Source organism: Macaca nemestrina, chromosome 16 (genome assembly GCF_043159975.1).
Source record: "Macaca nemestrina isolate mMacNem1 chromosome 16, mMacNem.hap1, whole genome shotgun sequence".
Taxonomy (NCBI): Eukaryota; Metazoa; Chordata; class Mammalia; order Primates; family Cercopithecidae; genus Macaca; species Macaca nemestrina.
In genome coordinates this window covers 80701861-80729690 of record NC_092140.1, presented here as the reverse complement: position 1 = coordinate 80729690, position 27830 = coordinate 80701861, and the positions used below count along the sequence as shown (strand labels likewise).

Genomic DNA, 27830 nt, shown 5'->3' with positions numbered 1-27830 from the left:
AGGATTATGAATTTAATAAATGCTACCTTTGTTCATTTCCATAGAATCTCTATTCGGCTGCTGTTCTCATCACTCTTCTGAAACTGGACTCTATTCAGTCCTCAATGTCCTTGTTTTTATACAATATTTGACACTGTTAACAATCCTTTCCTTTTCCAATTTCTCTTCTCCATGAACAATTACTCATATTTAAGTGAAAAATAAACAAGTCTATTTTGAAATTCCGACAATCTCCAATGTCTAAAACTGAAGTCATCATTCCTTTGACAAAGAAGCTGCCCTTAGCCCATCGCTTCCTTTCTTCGTTCCACTAAGAGCAGACTACACCCCCAGGACAGTCCAGAGTACTCCTTGAGTCCTACTTTTTATTTTTTTATTTTTTTATTTTTTATTTTTTGCAATTCCCACATGTGGTCAAAGTTTCATTTATTTTTCCCTTATAGTATTTCTTGGTTTTGTTCTTTCTTTGCCACTTTTGCCTTATTATCACATTTGGATTAGCTTCCTGATTTCCCTGTTTTTTGCCTCACTGCTCCTCTCTCCATCCTGCATAGCAGCACCACATGACTCTTCATAAGGCTACAGTTTTCTCCCTTCACTCTCCTGCTCCCTATGCATCTGAAGTTACTCATTGCTGCTAGAAAAATGTCCAAAGTTTGCCTCAATGCATCTTCCAAGCCTCAGAGCAACAACGTAAACCCTCTAGTGCCTTCAGGCTGGCCTGTCCTTGACCCTCTGGAAGCCTGGCACATTTCTCATTATGCCTGTGAGATTTTTGTGCTCATTCTCCCTGCCTGTCTCTCCACTCCCCTTGTCTATAAATCTGAATCATTCTCCTAGAACCAAGAACAGAACCAACTACATGATTTGCAGGCCTCAGTGCAAAATAAAAATGTGGAGTCCTTTGTTTAAAAATTAGGAATTTTTAGACAGCGACAGCAGAGCATTAAACCAAGTGTGAAGCCTTTCTGGGCACAGGCTAGGAGGCTAGCCTGGCCAAGAATCTTCCCTTGACCACCATTCTATTCTTTCTTCTCCTGCTAAAGCCTATAGTACTTGTTTATAAGACATTCTTGATACTTATTGCATGCCACATTTGTCAACTAATCTTTATGACTATATATCTGTATGTGTTTGTTGCATTTTTATTCATTCATCAAGCTCTTATTAGGATCATACCATGTACCAGGTACTCAGAAAACAAACCTAAAAGACTCAGTCTTATAAATTCGGGAAGTTTGCAATCAGGGAGGTTAACAAACATAACAATTATAATACCTTGTGATAAACTCTGGTAGAAAGATGCATAGGGTACCAAAAGCAAAATGACAGTAAAGTGCCAGGTAGGAAGGCATCTTAGAAGAAGTATAGCTGTAATCACAATGAGATGTCACATCACCTCTGTTAGGATGGCTATTATCAAAAAGATAGAAGGTGAGCATTGGCAAGGATATGGAGAAAAAGGGAACCGTTGTACACTGTTGGTGGGGATTCAATGCAAATTAGTATAGCCATTATGAAGAATATGGAGGTTCCTCAAAAAATTAAAAATAGAACTACCATATAATCCAGTGGCCTGTGCACTCTCACACAGGCCTGTGCCCAGAAGGGCTCCACACTTAGTTTAATGCTCTGCTGTCTAAAAATTCCTAATCTTTAAACAAAGGACTCCACATTTTTATTTTGCACTGGGGCCCACAAATTATGTAGTTGGTTCTGTTCTTGGTTCTAGGAGAATGATTCAGATTTATAGACATAAGGAGTGGAGACACAGGCAGGGAGAGTGAGTACAAAAATCTCACAGGCATAATGAGAAATGTGCCAGGCATGGCAGAGGCATATGCCCAAAGGGAATGAACTCAGAACAGATACCTGCACTCCCATGTTCACAGCAGCATTATTCACGACAGCCAAGATGTGGCATCAACCTAAGTATCCAGCATCAGATGAATGAATAAAGAAAATGTGGTCTATATACACGATGGAATACTATTCAACTTTAAAAGAGAAGGAAATTTTGTCATGTGTGACATCATAGATTAATCAGGGGGACATTATGCTAAGTAAAAGAAGCCTGGCACAGAAAGACAAATACTGCATAATCTCACTTTTATGTGAAATCTTAAAAAGTTGACTTATAGAAGCAGGGAGTAGTTGAGCAATGCGGGGAGGGTAAGAAAAATGGGAAGACGTTGGCCATAGAGAACAAACTTTCAGCTAGATAGGAGGAATAACTCCTAGAGACCTATTGTACAAAAGGGTGACTATAGTTAATGTACTATATCCTTGAAAATTGCTAAGGTTATTTAAATATTCTCACAGGAAAAAAAATAAGTATATGAGGGGATAGGTAAGTTAATTAGCTTAGTTTAATTATTCCATAATGTATACATACATAAAACATCACACTGTATACCATAAACATATGTATTTTTTATTTATCAGTTAAAAAAAGAAGATGATGTACAGCTGGGCCTTGAGAAATATATAGAAGCTGGCCAGATAAAGGAGGGAGAAAAGTGATGAAGCCCATTTCGAACAGAGGGGCCAGCATATATGAACAGAGCTGGATGCTATATACATCTCCCAACTGAAATGTCAGCTTCTGGAGTACAGGAATTGCACCCTTCCACAGCACCTAACATGGTGCGTTGCACGTAGAGCAATTTCAATGCATATTTCATTAGTTGAGAAGGCAAGCCGATTCTATAAACAATATGGCATTTTAACATTAAACCGAAGATCTAAAGTAATTAGACGTTTTAAATAGATATCTAAAATTCATTCTTGAAGCACAATAGGTCTTCCAGAGAGTTTATATACACAGCTCTCATTGGAAGGTTGACTTTACATCTGTTTAATGCTAATTTGACTATCCTTTTCTGATAGCAATGTAACAAAAGTTAATTATAGTTATTATTTTCAGGTAGATTAAGAAAGAAAGAGGGCTGTTCATGACTTGCAATTTTTTTTTCATAAAATGTCAAACACATAAAAATGTTGTCTCTGCAGTATTCCTATGTATTAAAAAGTGGAACTCAGCAAATAATGCAATCTACAACCATTTCAAAAGCAGAAAATTCACTTAACTGTAGCTTATAACAACTCCCTAGATATCCCTAGATATTCACTGACAGTTTACAACCCATTTGCATTAACAGAGTCATTGAAACAGATGCTAGTTGAAATTAATTGTGCTACTTACCTTCAGTTTCCTAAGCTGGAAATACAGTACTTCCTCAACTTTTATAAACAGATATGATGCTGCTGCTGAGACAATGTTTGAGTCTTCGAACCACCAAGAATACAAATATAGGAACAAAGGTTTTAAAATAAGCATACAGAAAACAAAAGAAAAAGAGTATGAACTAAGTTATTCAACAGGAGAGTAAAAATGTAAGTCATGAGCGTTTTAACAATGCTCATGTTAAAAGGTGAAAAAAAATGATAAGAAAAATATTTGAGAGCATGGTACATAGAAAAAGCAAAAGAGTCCAGGCATGGGGGCTCATGCCTGTAAATCCCAGCACTTTGGGAGGCCGAGGCGGGAGGATCACTTGAGTTCAGGAGTTCAAGACCAGCTTGGCCAACATGGTGAAACCCCATCTCTACTGAAAATACAAAAATTAGCAGGACACGGTGGCGCACACCTGTTGTCCCAGCTACTCGGGAGGCTGAGGCGGGAGAATTGCTTAAACCCGGGAGGCGGAGGTTAAAGTGAGCTGAGATCGTGCCACTGCACTCTAGCCTGGGTGACAGAGTGAGACTCCATCTCAAAAAAAAAAAAAAAGAAAAAAAGAAAAGAAAAGAAAAGAAAAGAAAGAAAAAAAGAAAAAGAAAAAGACTTGGAAGCAGAAATCTTGAGACAAACCCTAATTCCAGTATATACCAACAAGCCTGGAATAAGGCATTTTTCCTTTTTCTCAGCTAAACTTGTCTGTACATTGAAAAAAAGACCACTTGCATCACAGGGTTACTTCTAAGAATGCATGAGGAGATGATATATGTGTTCACATACCTAACACAGAGGTCGTAATTATGCCAAATTTTAGTTGAATCTGAATTTTATAAATTGTGATTTATATAAAATGATTCATTATTTCATGTTGCCATCAAATTCGCTAATTCAATCTTTTTGTATTAAGACTCAGGTAGGATTCATTTTGCATCTGTGGGATATCCCATGCTGGGTGCCTTAATCCATCACATGTAATACTTCCAGCAAATCTAGGATACTCATAGGTGGCATTTTTCTCTGTTGTAAGGTAAGGAAATTGAGGTCCAGATGAAAACTCTTTGTCTTATTTGCAGCTGCAATATAAAAATAGTTCTGGCCAAGTTCTCCATTCCTTAAATAGAGATATGAATCAGCTGCTAATCTTCTATAAACTAGGCCAAAGCATAGTCAACATAGCTCCAGCGAATTCACATGACCGAACTTCCTTATTTCAATCACTCTTAGTACTTTTTATTAAGCAAGTATTTACCGTGTATAAGAAAATGTTAAAGATGACACAAAACAAACATAGGTAAAAAGAATCAGGAAATTTGATCAGCAGAGAGTGAAACTATGAAATTGGCCATTTTAGGTTAGTTTGGTAGCAGAAAAAATGGTATGGAGGGGACATGGCTGGAAACAAGAAGGGTTAAGAAACCATGGCTGTGGACAAGGTATGAGGCAGTAACCGCTAGGCCTGGGATTGTGGCAAGGGGCATGGGGAGCAAGAGGCAAACATAAGAGATATTTCAGAGGCTATTGAGGGTAAATAAGAAGGACAAGTCAAGGATAATTTTCAGGTTAATTATCTGCCATTGGACACTTGGATGTTTGTCCCCTTAAGCTCATGTTGAAATTTGATCTCCAATGTTGAAGGTAAAGCCTAATGGGAGGTGTCTAGGTCATGGGGGTGAATCCCTCATGAATGGCTTGGTACTACTGAGGAAGTGTGTGAGTGAGCCCTTGCTGTTGGTTCCCATAAGAACTGGTTGTTAAACAGAGTCTGGCACCTTACCCCTCTCTCTTGCTTCTGCTCTTGCCCTGTGATCTCTGCACACCAGCTCCCCTTTGCCTTCCACCATAAGTGAAAGCAGCCTGGACCCTCACCACAAGCAGATGCTGGCACCATGCTTCTTGTACAGCCTGCTGAACCATGAGCCAAATATGTCTATTTCTTCATAAATTGCCCAGCCTCAGGTATTCCTTTATAGCAACACAAATGGACCAAGACATCATCTAAGGAATTTAGGGAGTGGTGATGCCCTGGACAGAACAGTGGCATTTAGGGAAGATGAAGATGAAATCCAATGGATTACAATGAGGTCGAGGCAACACTGAAGATAGCTCAGGAGAGCTGGCCTGTGGATAATGCAAGGTATGCATCCAGAGCTTAGTGCCAAGTCAGGGCAGAAGATACAGATTGCAGCCTCATCAGCACAGAGCTGACTACAACTGTAGGAAAGAGTTAACTGTCTAGGAGGAAGCATTGGATGCAAATGAGAAGAAGTTTAAAAACTGACATCTAAAATTGTGAGAGGAAAAAAGAAGAACAAAGGCCCATTTCACCAATTTTTGGTGTGCACTTTAATGGAATGCATTTCAATAATAAAGGACTACCTTTTATTCCTGTTTTTCTGTGCCCGAGAACAGATAAGTATCAATAAAGGAGGCGGCACAAGCACTATACATTCTGTTTATTTTAAGAAAAATCATGTTCAGGGCAAGAAAATCATTGTTAAAAATAAAGTCCCTTGAATATCAATAACCCATTTCCAATTTACCAGTGTGTAAGATCTGCTTCTATCATCCAAACTCTGGAAGTGTCCAGCAAATCTGAGAACTTGCTTCTGCCTGCAATGACTACAGCCTCTAAATTCATTCACTCCTTTCCTCATTCATCCTACTTGCCACAAGCTACTCAGCCAAACTTTGACAACACAGTGGCGCATCAGGCAGACATACTGTCTGCTCTGGTGGAATTCATAGTCTAGCCTGTGACAATCTGCATCCTACCGCTTTCCTATACAAAGTAATCAGGATTGAACCTCAGTGACATTTAACTAGTTCTACTTGTCTTTCCTATTGTCCTTTGGCTATGTCCTTTTTATAGATGAAGGCAGGGTGCCTGTTAATCAGCAGAGGGAGGTCTTCTTTTAGACGAATTGTGAGGTAACCACAAAAGGTGATAAATATATGCGCAAGTGGCCACACATTTTAACCCAACTGGTTGAGGGGCTCCCACGACCACTCTACAGGGCTGTGTCAGTAGTCTACACAGCAGAGGGTTTCAGACTTATGAAGGCTGCCTACTCCCTTATGAACTCCAGTCAAAGGAATGAGACCATAGGAGGGAAAAGGATCCTCTCACCTCATCTCCCTTCGCATTGCTCTTTCCTGTCTAAATCAAGAGAAAGGAAGGATAAGGGAAGAGAAACAAAAACATTTTTTAATTTTTAAAAAAACAAGTAGCAGGATAAATAAAACACGGACTCTCCAAAACTGCTTTTGGTAGATTTAGCAAACCTACTGACCTTAGAAACTTTCATTTTATAATTGTCCGGAGATAGAAAGCAGTGCTTCCGAATAAGTGGATAACTCTGCCTATCCCAGTAGGTGCCATTGGTGAGCACCCAGGATTGTTTTAGCCTCTAAGTCATTTCCCTGCCTGTGGTTTCAATCAATGTCAAATACCTACAGGGGTCAGGCAGGTAACTCAATGAAGTAAAATAGGTTGCACAGATGTCACAGGGATTGCCACACACTGGAAAATATAAGTCTTATCTAAAGGTAACAGCAGAAAGAATGTAGGCTTGTTTAAGAGAAACTAGAAATCTGGATTTTTACGTTAAAAGTTGTCTGATTTTTAATATACTGGCAAAATTTTTTCAATTAAATATCAAGTTGGCTAATCTGTAATTGACTCATCCAGACATCACTAATTTACAACTTCTGGTCTATGGCAAGTTTGCAATGTTTGTATGGAAACATGGAAGTCGCTGCAGGGTTAGAAACAAACTTTAGCATTTACAAAGAGTGCAAAAGACTGAAGAATGCTGAAAGAACATAAATAAAGTGCATACAATTATAATTACATGTTTAAAAGAGAGATCATTTAAACACATAAAAATAAATGGTGATGAAATGAGTATTACTGGTGCATATGGAGTGAATGGTTGAACAGTAGCAATAACACCGAGAGGCTGATAATAAATCATGCAAAATGTTGAAATGGGCTTGATCTATACAATCATCATCATTAGCTAGAAACTAGGAAGAACTCTTTGGTGTGGTAAATATTGGATGGCTAATGTTCATTTAGAAGAAGTCTAGGAGTTTTGAGTAACAGATCATGGTGAATTGCTGCTAAAAGTTGTTGCAAGGCCTGGATTATTCCATTGGTTCAACGGCTGCTTCACCAAAATTTGTATTGGGGCTCCAGTGCAGATTCATTCATCCATTCATTCATTTGTTCAACAAATACTTGATTACTTACTGTATCTCAGGTACTTTTAGAGGCACAGGAGGTGTAAATGCATAAATAAGACATTAGTTCCTAACCTTATGGAACTGACATTCCAGTTGAGAGACACACACAATATTTAAGATAACTAAGTACCTATTAGATAGTAATAAGTCTTAGGGAGAAAAAAATTAAAGCACAGAAGGGGAATCTAAGGCTATGTGTGTGTGTGTATTCAGGGTTGAGGGTGGTGTGGAATTGAAATTCTTAGTGACATTACCAGGAAAGGCCTTTCTGAGAAAGTGACATTTGAACAAAAACATGAGGGAGGGAAGGGCAGAGAGTGAGGGAGTGCAAGTGAAGCAAGCCCTGAAGATATCAGGGGTAAGAGAATTCCAGGCAGAAGGAATAAGTGCAAAGGCTCCGAGGGAAGAGTGTTTCATTTTCAAGGCCAATGAGAAGAGGCAAAAGAGGGGTAGAGTAGTAGCAGATGAGGTCAGAGAGGCCTAATCCCACAGGGCGTTGCCTTTTACAACAGGGGAGGCAAGAAGCTATTGCAGGGAGGGTGGTCTCATCAACAGAGTTACAGGATCTGATATACATTTTTAAAAAGATCTTTCCGGCCGGGCGCGGTGGCTCAAGCCTGTAATCCCAGCACTTTGGGAGGCCGAGACGGGCGGATCACTAGGTCAGGAGATCGAGACCATCCTGGGTAACACAGTGAAACCCCGTCTCTACTAAAAATACAAAAACTTAGCCGGGCGAGGTGGCGGGCGCCTGTAGTCCCAGCTACTCGGGAGGCTGAGGCAGGAGAATGGCGTGAACCCGGGAGGCGGAGCTTGCAGTGAGCTGAGATCCGGCCACTGCACTCCAGCCTGGGTGACAGAGCGAGACTCCGTCTCAAAATAAATAAATAAATAAAATAAATAAATAAATAAATAAATAAATAAAAAGATCTTTCCAGCTGTTGTGTCATGATTAAACCAAAGAAGGGCAATGTCAGATGCAGGGAGACAAATTGGGAGGCTGTTGCAATAATCTAGGTGAGAGATGATGTGGCTTGGACCAAACTCTTAGCAGAGGAGACAGAAATTGCCAGATTCTGTGTACATTGTGACAGTACAGCTGATAGGATTTGCTGACAGCTTCTTTGTGGCATATGAGAAAGTGAAGAGTTAAGTATGAATCGAAGGCCTTTGGCCTTAACTACTAGAAGGATGGAGTTGCCATTAACTGATATGGAGAAGACAGGATGAAAATCAGGCCTGGGGATGGAGAATTGCAGAAGCTCAATTTTAGACCTGTTTATCCTATTAGAGATCCAATCAGGAGATCTGAGTAGACAGTTGGATATAGGTATCTGGAGGTCTCACTGTAGATATTAAGTTGAAGTCATCAGCATATCAATGGTATTTAAAGCGGTGAGGGCTGGGTGCGGTGGCTCATGCCTACAATCTCAGCACTTTAGGAGGCTGAGGTGGGTGGACCACCTGAGGTCAGGAGCTTGAGACCAGCCTGGACAACATGGTGAAACTCCATCTCTACTAAAAACACAAAAATTAGCCAGGCGTGGTAGCGCACACCTGTAATCCCAGCTACCCAGGAGGCTAAGGCAGAAGAATCGCTTGAACCTGGGAAGCGGAGGTTGCAGTGAGTCGAGATCGTACCACTGCACTCCAGCCTGGGTGACAGAGCAAGACTCAGTCTCAAAAAATAAAAATAAAGAATAAAGCTGTGAGGTTGGTTGAGATCACGTATGGAGTAAATATGAAGGAGAAGGGAGGGTGGTAGCAGGGTAAGGGATAATAAAACTACGTATTAGGCACAGTGTAAACGACTCTGGTGACAGGTGCACTAAAATGTCAGGCTTTACCACTATACAATTCATTCACGTAACCAAAACCCATTTGGACCTCTAAAGGTATGGAAATAAAAAAGAAGAAGAAGAAATAAACTCCAGATTCTGGGGCATTCCAACATAAGAGGTTAGGAAAATAAAGAGGAACCACCAAAGGATACTAAGAAGAAGCTTCCAGAGAGGCAGGAGATAAATCAGGTGATTGTGATGACTTAGAGGCCTAATGAAGACTGATCTCTAGAGAAGGAGCGGGAGCCACCTCTGAAGAGCTGCTGATAGGCCATGTAAGAGGATGGAGAACCAACTGACCACAGAAGGCACAAACATGGAGGCCGCTAGGAACCGTGTAAAGATAGTTTGATGGAAGAGTGAAGCTAACGTCCCATTGGAACGGTTTCCCAAAAGAATGAGAGGGGAGACATTGGAGACAGTAATTGTAAACAATTTCAGAAGATGTACTGTAAAAGGAAGAAGAGAAATGTTGAAGCTGGCCGAAAGGGGAAGTGGGCTCAAGAGTTGTTTTTCTTTTTTAAGAAGAAAGAAATAGCAGCATATTTCTATGATTCCAGGAATTACCTAGCAGCAGAGAGAAAGGGTTGGGGTGGCGATGGAGACAGAGAGAGAGAGAGAGAGAGAGAGAGAGAGAGATGTGTGGGAGCAATTTTCTTGAATAGATGAGAGGATAAGATCTACTAAACAAGTGGAGGACTTGACCCTGGCTAGCTGCAAAGACAGCTTATCCACAAGGGCAGGAGAGAAAGCACAGTAAATAGTCACAGGCGCTGGGAGGTGCACCTGGGGAAATTCTTTTAATTGCCCCTATTTTCACAATGAATGAGGCTGGGGAAGGAGCTACACAAGGGCTGTAGTGAAAGGAGAGTGTCTGAAATATTGTCTAGGAGTTTGGAAGAATGAATACTTTGGGGAAGATGGTATAATGGCTGAGTAATATTCAAGGCTAGTGATGTTCCATTTAAAAATATTTTTCCTTTAATTAACTTTTAATTTTGAAATAATTTCAGAATTACAAAAAAGGTGGGAAAATAGTTAAAAGAATCCCCATATACCCTTCACCCAACTTTCCCAAATGTTAACATCTTAATACCGTACCATAGTATAATTATCAATATTGAGAAATTATCATTGATCCACTATTATTAACTAAACTACAAACCTTTTTCACCTTTGATAGACTATCCTATTAGTATCCTTTTTCTGGACTAGGATCCAATCCAGATCTCACATTCCATTTAGTTGTGATGTCACCTTAGCCTCCATGAATCTGGGACAGTTCTTCAATCTGTCTTTCATCACCTTGACACTTTCAAAAAGGTCCATCATAGAATGTCCCTCAGTGTGGGCTTGTCTGTTTCCTCACAATTTAATTCAGGTATGTATTTTTGGCAAGAGTAACACATTAGTGATGTTGTTCTCTCTCTCAGCACATCATACGTGGAGTACATGATGACTGCAGGGACGCCCCACTGTAAAGTTACTATTTTTCCCTTTGTAATTAAAAAGTAGGTGACTGGCCGGGCGTGGTGGCTCACGCCTGTAATCTCAGCACTTTGGGAGGCCAAGGCAAGTGGATCACCTGAGGTCAGGAGTTTGAGACCAGCCTTCACATGGTGAAACCCCATCTCTACTAAAAATACAAAAATTAGCCGGGCGTCGTGGCGGGCACCTGTAATCCCAGCTACTCAGGAGGCTGAGGTAGGAGAATCGCTTGAAACTGGGAGGTGGAGGCTGCAGCCAGCCGAGATCACACCACTGCACTCCAGCCTGGGCAACAGAGTGAGACTCTGTTTCAAAAAAATAAATTTAAAGAAAAGTAGGTGATTATGAATTTAAAATAAGGGCATTCCACGTGGGCTTTCTCCGACCCTGTTTGGTTCCACTGGTGTAGGTATTGAGTAGGTGGAGAGTTGATTTAATATTGTGGTTATCAAGTGAGCACCTTAAAGTGTAACCTAAAACACCTGCAGATGTCATCCAAGAGGAGGGTTAACTCCCTCAATAGATTTTCGATGTAGACTAAAACAATCAATTACATTAACAGAAAGAATGTCTGATAGATTGTATATGATCTCAAAGGCGGAGAACAGACCTGATTTTAAAGTTTCACAGGACTAACTTTTTATACCCATCTTTAGTGGAAATGCTTCTGAGGACTTCCGAGAAATACTCCTTAATCTGTTTTAGTCACTAAGGATTTATGCACAAATGTATTGGAAAATAGCCTTCTGAAATCTAACATGTCCATAAGTAAGGAGGTTCTAGATTTTCATTAATGCATCCAATAAATCCTTACTGAACCAATATCTGGACCGAAACCTGAACATCTGGTGTGTGCTACAAGTGAGAGAAAATTAAAAAATATGTCAAGTGTCTAATGAAAACATCCCAGGAACTCTGAAAAGTCAGAAAGCGGAATATGATTCTGAACTTCTGATATAGGAGATGTGCCTAACTAAGCATTTTTCTTACAATAAGATCTAATACTACTCTGTGGCTTTAGCTGTATACTCTCAAAGAAATGTAGAGAACAGAGGCCTGAGGTGAGACAGGAAATACACTAGACCACAAGTCAAGAGATCTTGAATCTAAATTTGATTGGGTTGCAACTTGTGTGTCCAAGTCAAGCTGGGATAGCCAAGCGGCTAAGAGCTCGTTCTGTGGAGTTACAAAGGCTTGGGTCCCAAAGCTAGTCCCTGAGTTTATGGTCTTCTTAATCTAAGCCTCAGTATCCTTATTAGCAGACAGGAAAAGTAAATAGCACCTACATCATAGCATAGTTACGAGGCATAAATAAGGGAATGCATGCAGAGTACTTAGTATAATATAATATAATGACTAACACACAACATATGTTCTAAAAGTACTCATATTTAATCATTTTTATTACTATAATTAATAATCAGTCACTTTTCTGTGCTTAATTTTCCATATCTGTAGAATGAGGAGAATCAACTAGACTAGAACTTCTCTAGCATGAATACATACATGAAAAAATTATCCCAGACTTCCACAGTTGTCTTTACCTATTTCTATTACATAAGCAAACAGCAAACTTGGGGTAAGCTGCTACTGCAGTTAGATCATAACTGTAAATCCAAAATAAGCTTAAAATTAAGTTCAAAACACACAGGAAAACCACACTAAGATTTCTAATGAGGTTAGTAGTGACTTTCTGGAATTAAATTCATGCTTTGCCCTGTGAGCATGGTGCTGACCCCCAAGGCCCAGGGTGGTCTGCGTTCACTGCCCTGTTACCTACTGTGCATTCTGCAGCAGTTCAATTCCTCTGCTTTGCTTTCTTTGAACTACTGCCATCTCTGGTGATGTCATTTGGCCTTCACTTTACACAACTCATTATTCTGTCAGAGCTGGATCTTTCCTCATTCGCCCTTGAAAATTAAGAGAATAACCTGGCCTCAATTCCAGATTCATCTTATAATGCAGATCCTGTAGCTTCCCTGCTCTAAATCTTCCAGTAGCTCCCTACTGCCTGTCAATATCCTAATATTTAAGTTCCTAACAGACTTCCATTGCTAGCCTGACCTACCCAACTTCTTCTCTAGTTAAACTGGAATATCTACTAAGTGCCCCCTCTAGAATTTGTTAAGATTTCCTCTGTGGCCAATCTTGGTAAATATTTCAAGTGTACCAAAGAGGAATGTGTGTTCTTGATTTATTGGATACAGGTATCTATATATCAATCAGATAAAGTGTATTACTTGGTTTATCAAAATCTCCCATATCCTTTGGAATCTTTTGTTTGCTTGAGCTTTTATTTTCTAACAGACATGAGCTTCTTTTAAAAAAGGGGTTCTCATTTTAGAGGTAGATTTATCAATAGCTCCTTGTCATTTTGTCAATTGTTTCTGGTATTTAGAAGTTATGCGGTTGAGTGCAGACAGTCATAGGCTGGCACATCACCTTGATGAATCATTTCTTTGTATCCTTAAAAAATAAGCCTATTAGAGTCTACTTTGTCCACTATTAATATATTGTTTGCCTAGCCTATGGTCAGCTTCCTTGATACGTTGCGGGCTAGAGGGTGGATTCTCTAGTCCCTGTTTCAGAGAAAGGGTCTTAATTTTGAGGCTCTCAGATTTATGCAGGGCATTTCATTTCAGTTCTCTGCTTGCTGCAGACTAGGGAGTGCATCTCCACTTCCCATATATATATATATATGTATATGTATGTATATGTGTGTATGTAAAGAGCACAAGAACCATTTTAGTGTAATTTAGCAACAAATCAGTTATATGTAATTATAATAATAACAGTAATGAGTATGGTACTTCCTTTATATAATCAACTTTTGAATTATCATTGAGAAAAAATAGTAGTTGACATTTATTGAACATTTTCAGTGATCCAGGAACTGTGTTGAAGCATTCTGAGGATGTTCTCATTTAATTTTCACAACTCTGTTTGGGGTAGGTGCCATTATTGCCTCAATTTTACAGATGTGGAAATTAAGAATTAAAGCGTTAACTTGACCAAAGTCATATAATTGGTAAACAATGGTGTCGGTATTCAGACCCAGTCTATCTGACTTTAGGGTCCACATATGTAACCACTTCATATCTCATCTTACGTAGCCTCAGTAGGCAAACAGGGCATATTGTGTATCCATAATATCTCTTAAAAATCATTAGGGATCTCTTAAAAATCACACAGGGGCCAGGCATGGTGGCTCACGCCTGTAATTCCAGCCCTCTGGGAGGCTGGGGCAGGCAGCTCATTCTAGCCCAGGAGTTTGAGACCAGCCTGGGCAACATGTTGAAACCCCGTGTCTGCAAAAAATTAAAAAAAAAAAAATTAGCTGGATGTGGCGGCATGCATTGTAGTCCCAGCTACTTAGGAGGCTGAGGTGGGGAGATTGCTTGAGCCCAGGAGGTCAAGGCTGCAGTAAGCTATGATCGTCCTACTGCATTCCAGCCTGGGCAACAGAGCAACACCTGTCTCAAAAAAAAATTAAAATTAAAGAAAAATAACCATTAGGGGGAAGAAAAAATACTACCATGTAAAAATGGACAAGGGACTGGGATAAGCCATTTACAACAGAATACACTCAGTAATAAACATACGAAAAAATGTTTAAACTCATTAATAATCAAATACTAATTACAATAAGATGCTCTTTTCTTTCTGTACTGCAAAAGAAGCAATAGAATGAAGAGACAACCCATGGTCTGGGAGAAAATATCTGCAAATCATATACTGGATAAGGGGCTGACATCCAACTGAAAGTACTCAATAACAAGAAAACAAATAACCTTACTAAAAATTGGGCAAAGGACTTGAATAAACATTTCTCAAATGACAACATACAAGGTCAGGCACAGTGGCTCATGCCTGTAATCCCAGTGCTTTGGGAGGCTGAGGTGGGAGGATCTCCTCAGCGGGAGTTTGAGACCAGCCTAGGCAACACCGTGAGACTCTGCTCTACAAAAAAATTTTAAAATGAGCTGGACACAGTGGTGGGTGCTTGTAGTTCCAGCTACTCAGGAGGCGGAGGTGGGAGGATCTCCTGAGCCTGGGAGTTCGAGGCTGCAGCGAGCTAATGACTATGCCACTGCACTCCAGCCTGGGGACAGAGCGAGACCCTATCTCTAAAATACTTCAACAGTATAAAATCACTATAAAGAGCATTTTATTAGTTTCAGAAGACAAGATCTTTTTTTTTTTTTTTTTTTTTTTTTTGAGACGGAGTCTCGCTCTGTCGCCCAGGCTGGAGTGCAGTGGCGCGATCTCGGCTCACTGCAAGCTCCGCCTCCCGGGTTCACGCCATTCTCCTGCCTCAGCCTCCCGAGTGGCTGGGACTACAGGCGCCCACAACCGCGCCCGGCTAATTTTTTGTATTTTTAGTAGAGACGGGGTTTCACCGTGGTCTCGATCTCCTGACCTTGTGATCCGCCCGCCTCGGCCTCCCAAAGTGCTGGGATTACAGGCGTGAGCCACCGCGCCCGGCCTAGAAGACAAGATCTTAATCTTATCTCTGACTATGGCTGTGTGGCCTCCCACTTCCTGTGCTTCACCCTGTTCCATCAAAATCTGTCCCTTCTACTTGGGAGAGGTACTATGAAGTACCAGGAAGAAAGGTGCCTGTTAATCTTTGTGCAGATGTTTCTGAAGGGCAGAGGTCATCTGAGGGAGGTCTAGAGATCAAGCAGGAGATAAAGGTCGGTATTCCATGTCGCTGGAGCCATTCCCTTCTGGGATTCCTTAATCCTTTAGGCAGAACATGTCAGCAACTCATTCAGGAAGTTCTGGCCTTTAAAATCCACATCTCCATGACTGTAAGAAGCTCTTAAAGCCCTCAATGCTCTCATACTTTTACAGCTCACAGAAAACATTTATGTTTGACTCTTTGTCCCATGAAAGCATGAAACATAAATACATTTATTAAGAAACACACTAGGCCAACTAACTCTAGCCCTCTGGTATGGCTGTAGAAATCATAGCCATTCTAATTCATCACAGCTTGTCTTACAGTGCACAGTACAAGAGTAGCAAAACCGGCCCTTCTGGTTTTTAACTAACTGATTTCTATTAAGCAAATGGTGCCAAACCGGATTTGTTATACTCATGGTTCCACTTTCAACCCCTGTGGTCTCTCACTTTAACTCCTTTCAGAAAGCTGCTATCATCATTGACCCCATTAGTGCCGTCTTCTTTTTACCTTCACTGGGGACATCAAGTGTCTAACAACTATGTACTGCCAATGTCCTCAGTCAGTGAGTGTACAGGGTGAGGCACTTTGCTTTTTCTTTTCCTAAGTAGGAACACTTGGGGAAAGTGATACACCAAGTCACAAATCCTCTGGAAGCAATCCCTTCTAACGTTCTGAGTTTGGGAGAGAGTAGGGAGTTGGGAAGAAAGGAACGTTCTGGCTTCCTTTGCTCCCATTGAGAGCAGTGGTGACCCAGAGCTGCTACTGAGCCTAACTCAGATGGCTTGGGAATTGACGGTGTGTGTGTAGCTCCTGGGCACAAGGAAGGTACCCCAGCAATGGCCACGCAAGTTTTCCATGAGAAACCTTTCCAGGGCAAGGTACCATCCAATGAGAAGCAGGAACACAGACTGTCTCAAGGGTGAAAACACCTAAAGCCATCTGATTTGGTGGTTTGCATGCAATCTCTTGTAGCCATAGGAACTTTTCTTCAAACAGCAGGGCCTAGTATGTCAAACTCATACAAGCATAGTTGCTTTCTTGGAATTGCAGTGGGGAGAAGAATAAAGCCCCGCAAACTGCCTTCCCCATGGCTTCTGAATAGAGCTGGACACTATATTCTTTTCCTTGGTTGGGTATTACCTCACCTGGAAAACCTGGCAAAAGAAATGAAGACATTTTCTGCTACCTGGGGCAGGGCGAAGAGAGAAGCAATGTCCTGAAACTTTAATTCTACCCTGATAAAATTTGCCATCATATTATAAATTGGGCAACATATTATAAATTTGGCAACATATTATAAAGTGGAGATTGCAATTGTCAGAAATGTAGCATAACTGTCAACAGCATACTAAACTATGTGATACTGAAATGTGAGTTACACTTCTAGTTGTCTAGTTCTGGTATAAGAAATACAAGTTCTTTACCAACACTCAACCCACAGAATACAATGAACTCTTACATGTCCTGCCCTTACTCCCATACACAATTTTCAGCCTCATACACTTATTAATAAAACAAATACTCCATAGGGCAGTAGGCATAAGCAGAATGCTAGGTTTGAAAAGCAAATCAGATCTACTGTTTAAGGTCATATGTTGACATTAGAATGAAGAATAAGTCATACAAAGCATTTTTCTCACCTGCGGTTCTAATTGCTACAGGTGTTTGCTGAGGGTTGAATAGAGAGCATGCAGCTCAGACACTCTGTTGATATGGTACACATTCCTCCTAAGTTTAGGACTAAATCCCAGCCAGTACAGGGACTCAGACTCATCTATCAAAGTCCGGTGTGCACATTAGGAAAAAAACCTAAGAAAGATCATGTGCATTTAACACCTTTCCCTCTAGCCATTCCAAGGAGCTTCACATTGCAGCCCTTTTTCACCTTTGTTAGGCACACCAAGTGGCCTGGAAGATGCTGAGAACAAAGAGGCTTTCTTCCTTGGGTTACCAGTTGAAATTCATCATCAATTCAGCCCAGCTCAATCAATGGTGACGGCAGCTCGCAGACCCAACTCACGTGGGGGAGAGTCAAGGCCTCCTTACATCACTGTACCAGGACTCCCTCAGGCACTAGCTCTCCCACAGCTCCTGCGCCACCCAGAGGAGTATAAAGACCTGTGACAGAATGTAGGACACCGCCTAGAGCACAGCATTTGTGCCACAGTCCGAGAACTGCAAACTAGAGTTGCCAACATTTGGAGACATTAAGAAAGTTAAATGTGAAATGTTGTGGATAAATGTTGTGGATAAATGCCCAGGATGTACAGGCCTCCAATATTTCAATTAACATAGACTATCATCACATAAAGCAGGGCTGCGGAGACCGGAAAACTGGGCTGTTTTATTTTAATTTTCTAACAACATCCACGGAGCACTGACTCTGTGACTGGCACAGAACTAAGCTCCTGACACAGATTATCTCTTTAACTCCTCACAAGACCCTTTGGTAAGTACCATTTTAACCCAGTTTTACAAATGAGGAAACCCCTGGGGCTTAGGTTAAGTAGCTGGTCCAAGGGCCCAGAGCTGACAAGCTGCGGCCAAATGTGAACCCAGCTGGGTAGAGCTGTGCTGTACTTCCTGTGCTTGAAATTTAATGCAGATGCCAGCACCCTCAATTAATGGAATAATTGTGAAGCTAAAACAAAATCAACATTTAAAACAGTGCCTTCCACATAGTAATGGACATTGCTCATGCTTAAGTGCCCAATATTAAGGAAACAAATATTATTTAGCTTTTTTTGGTGAAGGACACAATCATACAATATACACAAACATCTAATATTAGCTGGTTGCAGACAGTCTAAAATGATGGCTGCAGCTAAAAAAAAAACACTCAGAAATGTTTCTGAGAATCAGAGGAGTGTGAATAAACAACACTATTCTACCAAAGCAATATAATAAAAAATTGTTAAAAAAAAAAAAAAAAAAACCCTCAAGTAGTTATAATACAGATAAGTGTAGTCTTCGGAAATGATTTAAAATTTCATTTTGATGTCTAAATTATAAAGCCTCAAATTAATCATTGTAAGTTGTTTTAATAAAGTTAAAAGTTTAGCACCTAGTGAAGTAACTTATGCATAGTAGGTTTCCAATAAATGATTCTGGAATGAATGACTAAATTCATAAAGGCACTTTTGAAAACAGACAGACATTGTCCTTTCCTTGTGTTTGGATTTTTTTTTTAATTCCATGATAAAGGTTGCATGACATTTCCTTATTAGTAATTTTTGTAAAGGAATCCCAGGATCTCCGGTTCAAACAAAGGAAATAACTATCACCTTGAAAGACAAAAAGAAATAATTGGCTAAAATAATTAAAAACGGAGTGTTTGTCTTTACAGTGAAATATGGGGATAAAAAAAGTAGCAGCTTCTTCAAAATATCTTTATTAACATTTGAGAAAATATAAAATGATTCTCTAGGCAACAGCATGAAAACACATGAAATAAGTGGGTACATTTAAGCCACTGTGACTGGTGAAGAAGACATTTCCCCGTACATATAATTAATATAAACAGGTAAATTCAGACCAATAAAACATCTCTTTCTCAAAAGCATTTTAGTGCCCTGTGTTACACTGGAGACTCAGTAGTTGAACAAATATGTGCTCAAAAATAACTATTCATTCTTTAACAGTACTTAAAAAAACTAATATGAACATAAAAACACAAATTACTCCATTATTTCCATAAGGTAAAATATTAGGTTAAAACTATAATGGCCAAACTGTTTAGTAAACCTCTGTCCTATTTCAAAGGTAAATAGATAAATAAGAGACAGGTCTATGGAAAATAAAGAAGATGTCTAGCAACACTTTTTACATCATTTCAACAGAACCAACAGCAAATCTAAGGTTCCCCAAGCATTTCCCACTTATTAGGGAAATCGATAGCACTACCTGCGGGGTGCCTGCGGTTGCTTTTGCATAAGGCTTTTATCTCATTTTAGCAACATTTAAAAAATGCAGGATGTCTATAACCTTGGCACTCATCATTACACTGGCATCTTTAGTACAATTTGCTAATAGAGTGAAAGCACTGTGGTTCAGTTTGGGAAGCTTCTTCATAAGGTTCTGCCAAATTGCAAAGGGGATGGAACAAATAAATAGGCTGACTGTGCGTACATCAGAAAAAGCAGACCCTTAAAATCAAAAAGGGAGCTATTCATTATTTCAAAAACACATTATTTTACAAAAGAAGAAATAAAATAGAGGGGATAATATTTTCAAAAATATAAGAACTATAAAATAATCTAAATTGAATTTCATTTGTCCTGTCTAAACCCATCCTACACCGATACATCATTTCTATAGACAAAGCGGGTCAGATGTGTTAGAATAACATATATACATATAAAACATACTAAGCCATGGATTTAATTTTCATAACTATCTCATTTGCCTAAATGTTTGGTACTAAGTGGTAGAAATAGAAAACAAAATGTTCACACCTGAGAAGATTACATATTAAACCGCCCGAGGTTTTAGTCTGATACTTGCTGGAAGAGATCTACAAGGAATGAAACCTGGATGCCTGCGGATTCCACGTGTGACAAAGCATTTTTTTAAAAAAGCATTCAGAAGGCTTGCTTTCGACTATGCAAAACAAAGCATACATTTTAAAGGCCAAACGTCAGTCAGTAAAACTCAATTCCCGTAGTTCTCCTGGTTCCAATGATCTTGAAGAGCATAGGTACCTGACTCAATTTATGCCATTTTTTATGCTTAAAAATATAAACATTTTTTCACATTTACAAAATATGCCCGATATATATTACTTGAGACTAATCTTAGCCATCAGAGCTGCCTTTTGTTTTCAGCTTTGTGTTTCTGAGAAACTAATGAATCTATGGTGCAGATACAGCCAAAGTGGAAATAAATTCATAGTCTGGGGCAGCAGTATAATTGGGACACAGTAATCTTACGATGAAAAGAAACAGTACACTAGCACTATAAAGGAAAACGAGTTGCATAATATTTTCCAGAGTCTGATTACTTTTTTGTTTAAACTTTTCTATTTTTTTCATTGTTTTAAAATGCATTTGCTACTTAGGAGAAAAAGGAAGACATGGTTATGGTGTGAATCTTGAAAGATCCCCAAAGCTAGAAAGATCTATACAGAAGTCTCTCATTTTCCAACTTCTGTTATAAAGTTCCTGCACTTGTACTTTGAAAAAAACCAAACCTGGAAGGAAGCTCTACCTAGTTTACTTTCTGAGTTCGGATTTCCACATCTATCAGATAAGTTCTTTCTAGCGCTCTTTCCCCCTCACATCTCCAGAGAAACACGCACATTTTTGCAGACACACACGATGTATCGATCACTGCACACACAGGTTCATCAACACCATGACAGAGGCGACACTTCACAATATGATAACCGGAACAGAGGACGATGACAGTGAGAAATGGGTTTCTTTTACAGCCCGCTTGGATCCCTAATGCCCTTATTTCTACACAATCCAGCCTCAGCCAGGAACTTTAAAGGATCAGAAAGACAAAACAGGTTGCATGAAAGGAAGAGAAAGAAAACCGAATGCCCGCTTTTCGAGAGCACTGCAAAATTAGCCCCGGGACCCGGCTGCGCAAAAGTGCAGCGTTAAAGAATGCCAGCCCATATTCTAGACACCCAAGTAAAGCATCCTGCAATAGAGAGAAGTAAATAATAAATAATAGTGGTTATTGCCATTAAGCATAAGAATAGTAATAACAATTGTCACCACGGCGTTCCGTACAGCAGCTGCACGTGGAGCCGGCTTCTCCTCCGGCCCCCACGGCCCGCAGCCTCCCCTGCAGCCCCCCAGGGCGGCTGAGTAAGGCGAGAGGACTTCGAGCGCGCCGCGCACTGGGCTGGGCGGGCCCCTCCCCTCCCGGGGCCCGCCCCGCCGCTCCCGCCCCCGCGCCTGCGCCTGCGCGTCAAGTGGCTGGGCTGGCTTAGCGGATCCCGGTTGCTAGGGTGTGTCTCCTTGGCCTCCTAGAGGGTGGGGATCCGTGGTGCTTCTTCGGGAACAGCCTCCTGCAGGAAGACCCGCCACCTCGCTGGACCTTTACCTCGCTGCCTAGATTCCGAGGAATAGGAGATAGGAGACGAAAAGCCAGTTGGTTTGGGAAGCGGCTGATTATCCTAAAGGGTAGTGTGGGAGTCCAGCACTTCCGTGCACCTCTTTGGGTACTACGGAAGGGAGATTTCCAGCATCGAGTGGAATATATGACCAGGGAGTACACCTTGAGCGCTTGTGTGCAGTTATCTTTTGGCGGTAAACGGCCCATTTGTGCAGTTCCAGGGTGTTCCCTTCTAGGCTATCAATGGAGTAGTGCCGTGCCAGGCACTTTTGATGTTGCCCTGCAAACTAAAAGCACATTTTGGGGGTGCATCTTCTGGCATCATTTCTAAATAGCATGAGTTGGGATCCAGCAGCCCTGGGAAACCTCATTATAGTGAAACCTATCTTATTTTAGGATTGAATGGTTTTGGCCCAAGCATAGTGGTTGAAAAACAAGCCATTACAGAAAGAAGACAATTTGTTTGTGAATGGTTAGATATGGTGGGTCTTCAGAGGCTTATCTAATGAAGAGATCGTCTACACATTTCTGACCAAATTCTTTCTACATTTATAGTGATAACATTTTGGAGGGAGAGAAAAAAATGTCATTTCGACTATTCTGAAAAATTAGTATTTACTAGTTGAAACAGCATTGGCAAATTGAACTTTGTACTAGCATGGAAAATTGTAGAAGGATCCTGGGTAGTAATAATACACATATTTTTAAAATTATATGTTTACTTATAACCCTACATTTTAACTGGATTCTTTCTATTAATAGAAGTTTTAAAGAATTATTTTCTTACCCTCTTTTTTTTTCATAAAGGAATTCTGCTTGGATTCAGTAGAATATTGCAACAGAATGATTTTCATTAAGATGTAATCTAAATTCTTATTTCTCAACAATTCAAACATATTCAAAACCTTTTCAATTCTCACTTACACCAAGGATTATGAAAAACAGCACTTACTATTCATTAAAATGCGAAAGCCCCCACTACTTCTTCGAAGACCCTTACCTCCAAAATTCACTAAGCTGTCTTTACATGAGATAAAAACCCGTACAGGTATGTGTATTAATCAGATATGTGTATTAACATTTATGTATCTTTCATAGAAATTCCTTGACTTGCACAGCTCAGAATCGCAATAAATACACTCACTAATAACTTAACAAATGTTTGTTGTCAGATGAAAGCATCCAATTCAAGCCTACAGATGCATTTATTGATACTTATTGGTGGACTTAGTAGGTTCAAGTTTACCTCATCGATAAAATTTACTTCTAACACCAGAATTGGTACTCATAGGGCTTTCTGAGTCGTGCGTGGATGTGTGCAGAGCACTGAAAAATTTGAGTCACTCAACACCCATGCCCCAGCTGAGGTGGAACAAAGCTACCTCTGCCTTCTTGTTTCAGCTCTCATGTTGTAAACAGGTACTGTGTTCCCTGTCTGTTTAGCGCTATGTTTCTTGAATGTTTTGTGCTTTTAGTTAGTGATTTCACTGTGGGCCCCAAGCATAGTGCTGAAGTACTGTCTAGTGTTCCTGAGCACAAGAAGGCTGTGATGGGCCTTACAGAGAACAAGATATGTGTTAGATAAGCTTCCTTCAGGCATGAGTAGTGTTGTTGGCCCTGAGTTCAATGTTAACAAATCAACTGTATATATTTATTAAAGTGTCTTTAAATAGAAACAAATATAAAACAAAATTACATGTTGGTCAGTTGATGAAAATGTTGAAACCAGAGGTTTGTAGGAACCTAGCCCCATATTTCTCCTAGGAGAAATGGTTGAGTAATGAGTAATTCATTGTTTGCAGAACAGAACTACCACAAATAACGAGGACTGAATATATTTAGTGAGCAAAAACAGACCTTACCAGTTCCCTTCAGTAGTTACCCACTGGGATAGTGATTGTAAACAATCAATCATGTAAGTGAATGTAAAATTGCCCTGTGATAAGTGCTATAAAGTAAATATGAGCCACTTTTATAACTATAACTTTATATAATACTTAATCCTCTATTTCTGTGTATGGTTTCTATTCCCTCCTTATTATAAGCAATACAATTAGCATATTTTCTCATTTTCCCCTTCTTAGTCTCCTCTTCCATCTGATTTTAGTTGATTGCAGTTTTAGTGTCAACATTTATACTGTTCAAATATACCTAGTCTATAACTTGATTTATAATGTTAAATTATCATCTTTTGACCTATGACTGTTAACAATATGTAACTCAACTTACCTGTAATACTGCCACAATTTCCTCTCTTACTTTCTCTCCCAACTTTTGTTACATGATTTCTACATCATCATTTCTACATTTCTAGAATGTTCTGCATTTACAATCTGCTCTGTAATAATACAGTATGCAGATTTACAGCTCAAGATTACCAGTTATCTTGTAGTTTCTCTATTCATCTTTTGTTTAAAGTTTATCTTCTGGTACAGAATTTCACAACCTTGGCACTATGGACATTTTGGGCTGGATGGTTCCTTATTTGGTGGGGAAAGCAGAGCTCTCTTGCTCCAAAGGCTCTTGACAAAGGGCTTTGCACATAGTAAGTGCTTGAATTTTTTTTTTTTATTTATTCTAAAAAAAAAAAACAAAAAAAAAAAACAGGATACATGTGCAGAACGTGCAGGTTTGTTACATAGGTATATGTATGCCATGGTGGTTTGCTGTACCTATTTACCCATCCTCTAAGTTTTCTCCCCTCACTCTCCACCCCCTAACAGGCCCTGGTGTGTGTTGTTCACCTCTCTGTGTCCCTGTGTTCTCAATGTTCAACTCCCACTTATGAGTAAGAACACACGGTGTTTGGTTTTCTGTTCCTGTGTTAGTTTGCTGAGGATGATGGCTTTCAGTTTCATCCATGTCCCTGCAAAGTACACGATCTCATTCTTTTTTATGACTGCATAGTATTCCATGATGTATATGTACCACATTTTCTTTATCCAGTCTGTCATTGACAGGCATTTGGGTTGGTTCCATGTTTTTGCTATTGTGAACAGTGCTGCAATAAACATACATGTGCATGTGTCTTTACAGTAGAATGATTTATATTCCTTTGGGAATATACCCAGTAATGGGATTGCTGGGTCAAATGGTATTTCTGGATCTAGATCCTTGAGGAATCCTTATACTGTCTTCCACAGTGGTCGAACTAATTTACGTTCCCACCAACCGTGTAAAAGTGTTCCTATTTCTCCACAGTCTTGCCAGCCTCTATTGTTTCCTGACATTTTAATAATCACCATTCTGACTGGCGTGAGATGGTATGTTGTTGTGGTTTTGATTTGCATTTCTCAGATGATTAGTGATGTTAAGCTTTTTTCCATATGTTTATTGGCCACATAAATGTCTTCTTTTAAGAAGTGTCTGTTCATATCCTTCACCCACTTTTTGATGGGGTTGTTTGTTTTTTTCTCATAAATATGTTTAAGTTCCTTGTAAATTCTGGATATTAGACCTTTTTCAGATGGGTATATAGCAAAAATTTTCTCTCATTCTGTAGGCTGCCTGTTCACTCTGATGATAGTTTCTTTTGCAGTGCAGAAGCTCTTTAGTTTAACTAGATCCCATTTGTCAATTTTGGCTTTTGTTGCCACTGCTTTTGGCATTTTTGTCATGAAGTCTTTGCCCATGCCTGTGTCCTGAATGGTATTGCCTAGGTTTTCTTCTAAGGTTTTTATGGTTTTAGGTCTTACATTGAAGTCTTTAATCCATCTTGAGTTAATTTTTGTATAAGGTGCAAGGAAGGGGTCCAGTTTCAGTTTTTGGTGTATGGCTAGCCAGTTTTCCCAGCACCATTTACTGAATAGGAGATCCTTTCCCGATTGCTTGTTTTTGTCAGGTTTGCCAAAGATCAGGTGGTTGTAGATGTGTGGCATTATTTCTGAGGTCTCTGTTCTGCTCCATTGGTCTATATGTCTGTTTTGGTAACAGTAACATGCTGTTTTGATTATTGTAGCCTTGTAGTATAGTTTGAAGTCAGATAGGGTGATGCCTCCAGCTTCATTCTTTTTGCTTAGGATTGTCTTGGCTATATGGGCTCTTTTTTGGTTCCATATGAAATTTAAAGTAGTTTTTTCTAATTCTGGGAAGACAGTCAGTGGTAGCTTGATGAGGATAGCACTGAATCTATACATTACTTTGGGCAATATGGCCATTTTCATGATGTTGATTCTTCCTATCCATGAGCATGGTACGTTTTTCCATTTGGTTGTGTCCTCTCTTATTTCCTTGAGCACTGGTTTGTAATTCTCTTTGAAGAGGTCCTTAATATCCCTTGTAAGTTGGATTCCTAGGTATTTTATTCTCTTTGTAGCAGTTGTAAATGGGAGTTCACTCATGATTTGGCTCTCTGTTTGTCTGTTATTGGTGTATATGAATGCCTATGATTTTTGCTTATTGGTTTTGTATCCTGAGACTTTGCTGAAGTTGCTTATCAGCTTAAGGAGACTTTGGGCTGAGACGATGGGATTTTCTAAAACTACAATCATGTCATCTGCAAAAAGAGACAATTTGACTTCCTCTTTTCCTATTTGAATACCCTTTATTGCCTTCTCTTGCCTGATTGTGCTGGCCAGAACTTCCAATATCAGGTTGAACAGGAGTGGTGAGAGAAGGCATCTCTGTTTTGTGCCGGCTTTCAAACGGAATGCTTCCAGCTTTTGCCCATTCAGTATGATATTGGCTGTGGGTTTGTCATAAGTAGCTCTTATTATTTTGAGATATATTCCATCAATACCTAGTTTATTGAGAGTTTTTAGCATGAAAGGATGTTGAAATTTATCAAAGGCCTTTTCTGCATCTATTGAGATAATTATGTGGTTTTTGTCATTGGTTCTGTTTATGTGATGGATTATGTTTATTGATTTACATATGTTGAACCAGCCTTGCATCCCAAGGATGAAGCCAACTTGATCGTGGTGGATAAGCTTATTGATGTGCTGCTGGATTCGGTTCACCACTGTTTTATTAAGGATTTTCACACTGATCTTCATCAGGGATATTGGCCTAACATTTTCCTTTTTTTGTTGTGTCTCTGCCAGGTTTTGGTATCAGGATGATGCTAGCCTTATAAAATGAGTTAGGGAAGAGTCCCTCTTTTTCTGTTGTTTGGAATAGTTTCAGAAGGAATCATACCAGCTCCTCTTTGTACCTCTGGTAGAATTCGGGTGTGAATCTGTCTGGTCCTGGGCTTTCTTTGGTTGGTAGGCTATTAATTACTGCCTCAATTTCAGAACTTGTTACTGGTCTATTCAGGGACTTGACTTCTTCCTGGTTTCATCTCGGGAGGGTGTATGTGTCCAGGAATTTATCCATTTCTTCTAGATTTTCTAGTTTATTTACGTAGAGGTGTTTATAGTATTCTCTGATGGTAGTTTGTATTTGTGTGGGATCAGTGTTTTTATTCTGTCTCTTTGATTCTTCTCTCTTTTCTTCTTTATTAGTCTGGCTAGTAGTCTATCTATTTTGTTAATCTTTTAAAAAAACTCAGCTCCTGGATTCATTGATTTTTTGAAGGGTTTTTCATGTCTCTGACTCCTTCAGTTCTGCTCTGATCTTAGTTATTTCTTGTCTTCTGCTAGCTTTTGAATTTGTTTGCTCTTGCTTCTCTAGTTCTTTCAATTGTGATGTTAGGGTGTTAATTTTACATCTTTCCCACTTTCTCCTGTGGGCACAGTGCTGTAAATTTCCCTCTACACACTGCTTTAGCTGTGTCCCAGAGATTTGGGTACGTTGTGTCTTCGTTTTTATTGGTTTCAAAGGACTTATTTATTTCTGCCTTAATTTCATTATTTACCCAGTAGTCATTCAGCAGCAGGTTGTTTGGTTTCCATGTAGTTGTGCAGTTTTGAGTGAGTTTCTTAATCCTGATTCTAATTTGATTGCAGTGTGGCCTGAGAGACTGTTTGTTATGATTTCCGTTCTTTTGCACTTTCTGAGGAGTGTTTTACTTCCAATTATCTGGTCAATTTTAGAATAAGTGCGATGTGGTGCTGAGAAGAATGTATATTCTGTTGATTTGGGGTGGAGAGTTCTGTAGACATCTATTAGGTCTGCTTGGTCCAGAGCTGAGTTCAAGCCCTGAATATCCTTGTTAATTTTCTGTCTTGTTGATCTGTCTAATATTGACAGTGGGGTGTTAAAGTCTCCCATTATTATTGTGTGGGAGTCTAAGTCTTTTTGAAGGTCTCTGAGAACTTGCTTTATGAATCTGGGTGCTCCTATATTGGGTATATTTAGGATAGTTAGCTCTTCTTGTTGC

General features: G+C 39.7%; 1 protein-coding gene across 10 annotated transcripts in view; it reads left to right on the top strand.

Moving 5' to 3' along the window:
* The first annotated feature begins 10503 nt into the window (after nucleotides 1–10503).
* Nucleotides 10504–27830, top strand: part of LOC105490672 (leucine rich repeat containing 63) — a 77848-nt gene continuing 60521 nt past the window's right edge. For 3 of the 10 annotated variants that reach the window (XM_071081344.1, XM_071081343.1, XM_011756533.2), the window contains exons 1-2: nucleotides 21468–21762; nucleotides 22376–22616. In XM_071081344.1, coding sequence (XP_070937445.1) covers nucleotides 22532–22616 — 85 coding nt within the window. In that variant the 5' untranslated portion in view covers nucleotides 21468–21762; nucleotides 22376–22531. Of the gene's footprint in view, nucleotides 10706–21329; nucleotides 21763–22375; nucleotides 22617–27830 lie in introns of those variants that run through there. The other 7 variants (XM_011756536.2, XM_011756534.2, XM_071081341.1 and 4 more) reach the window with 7 other exon arrangements.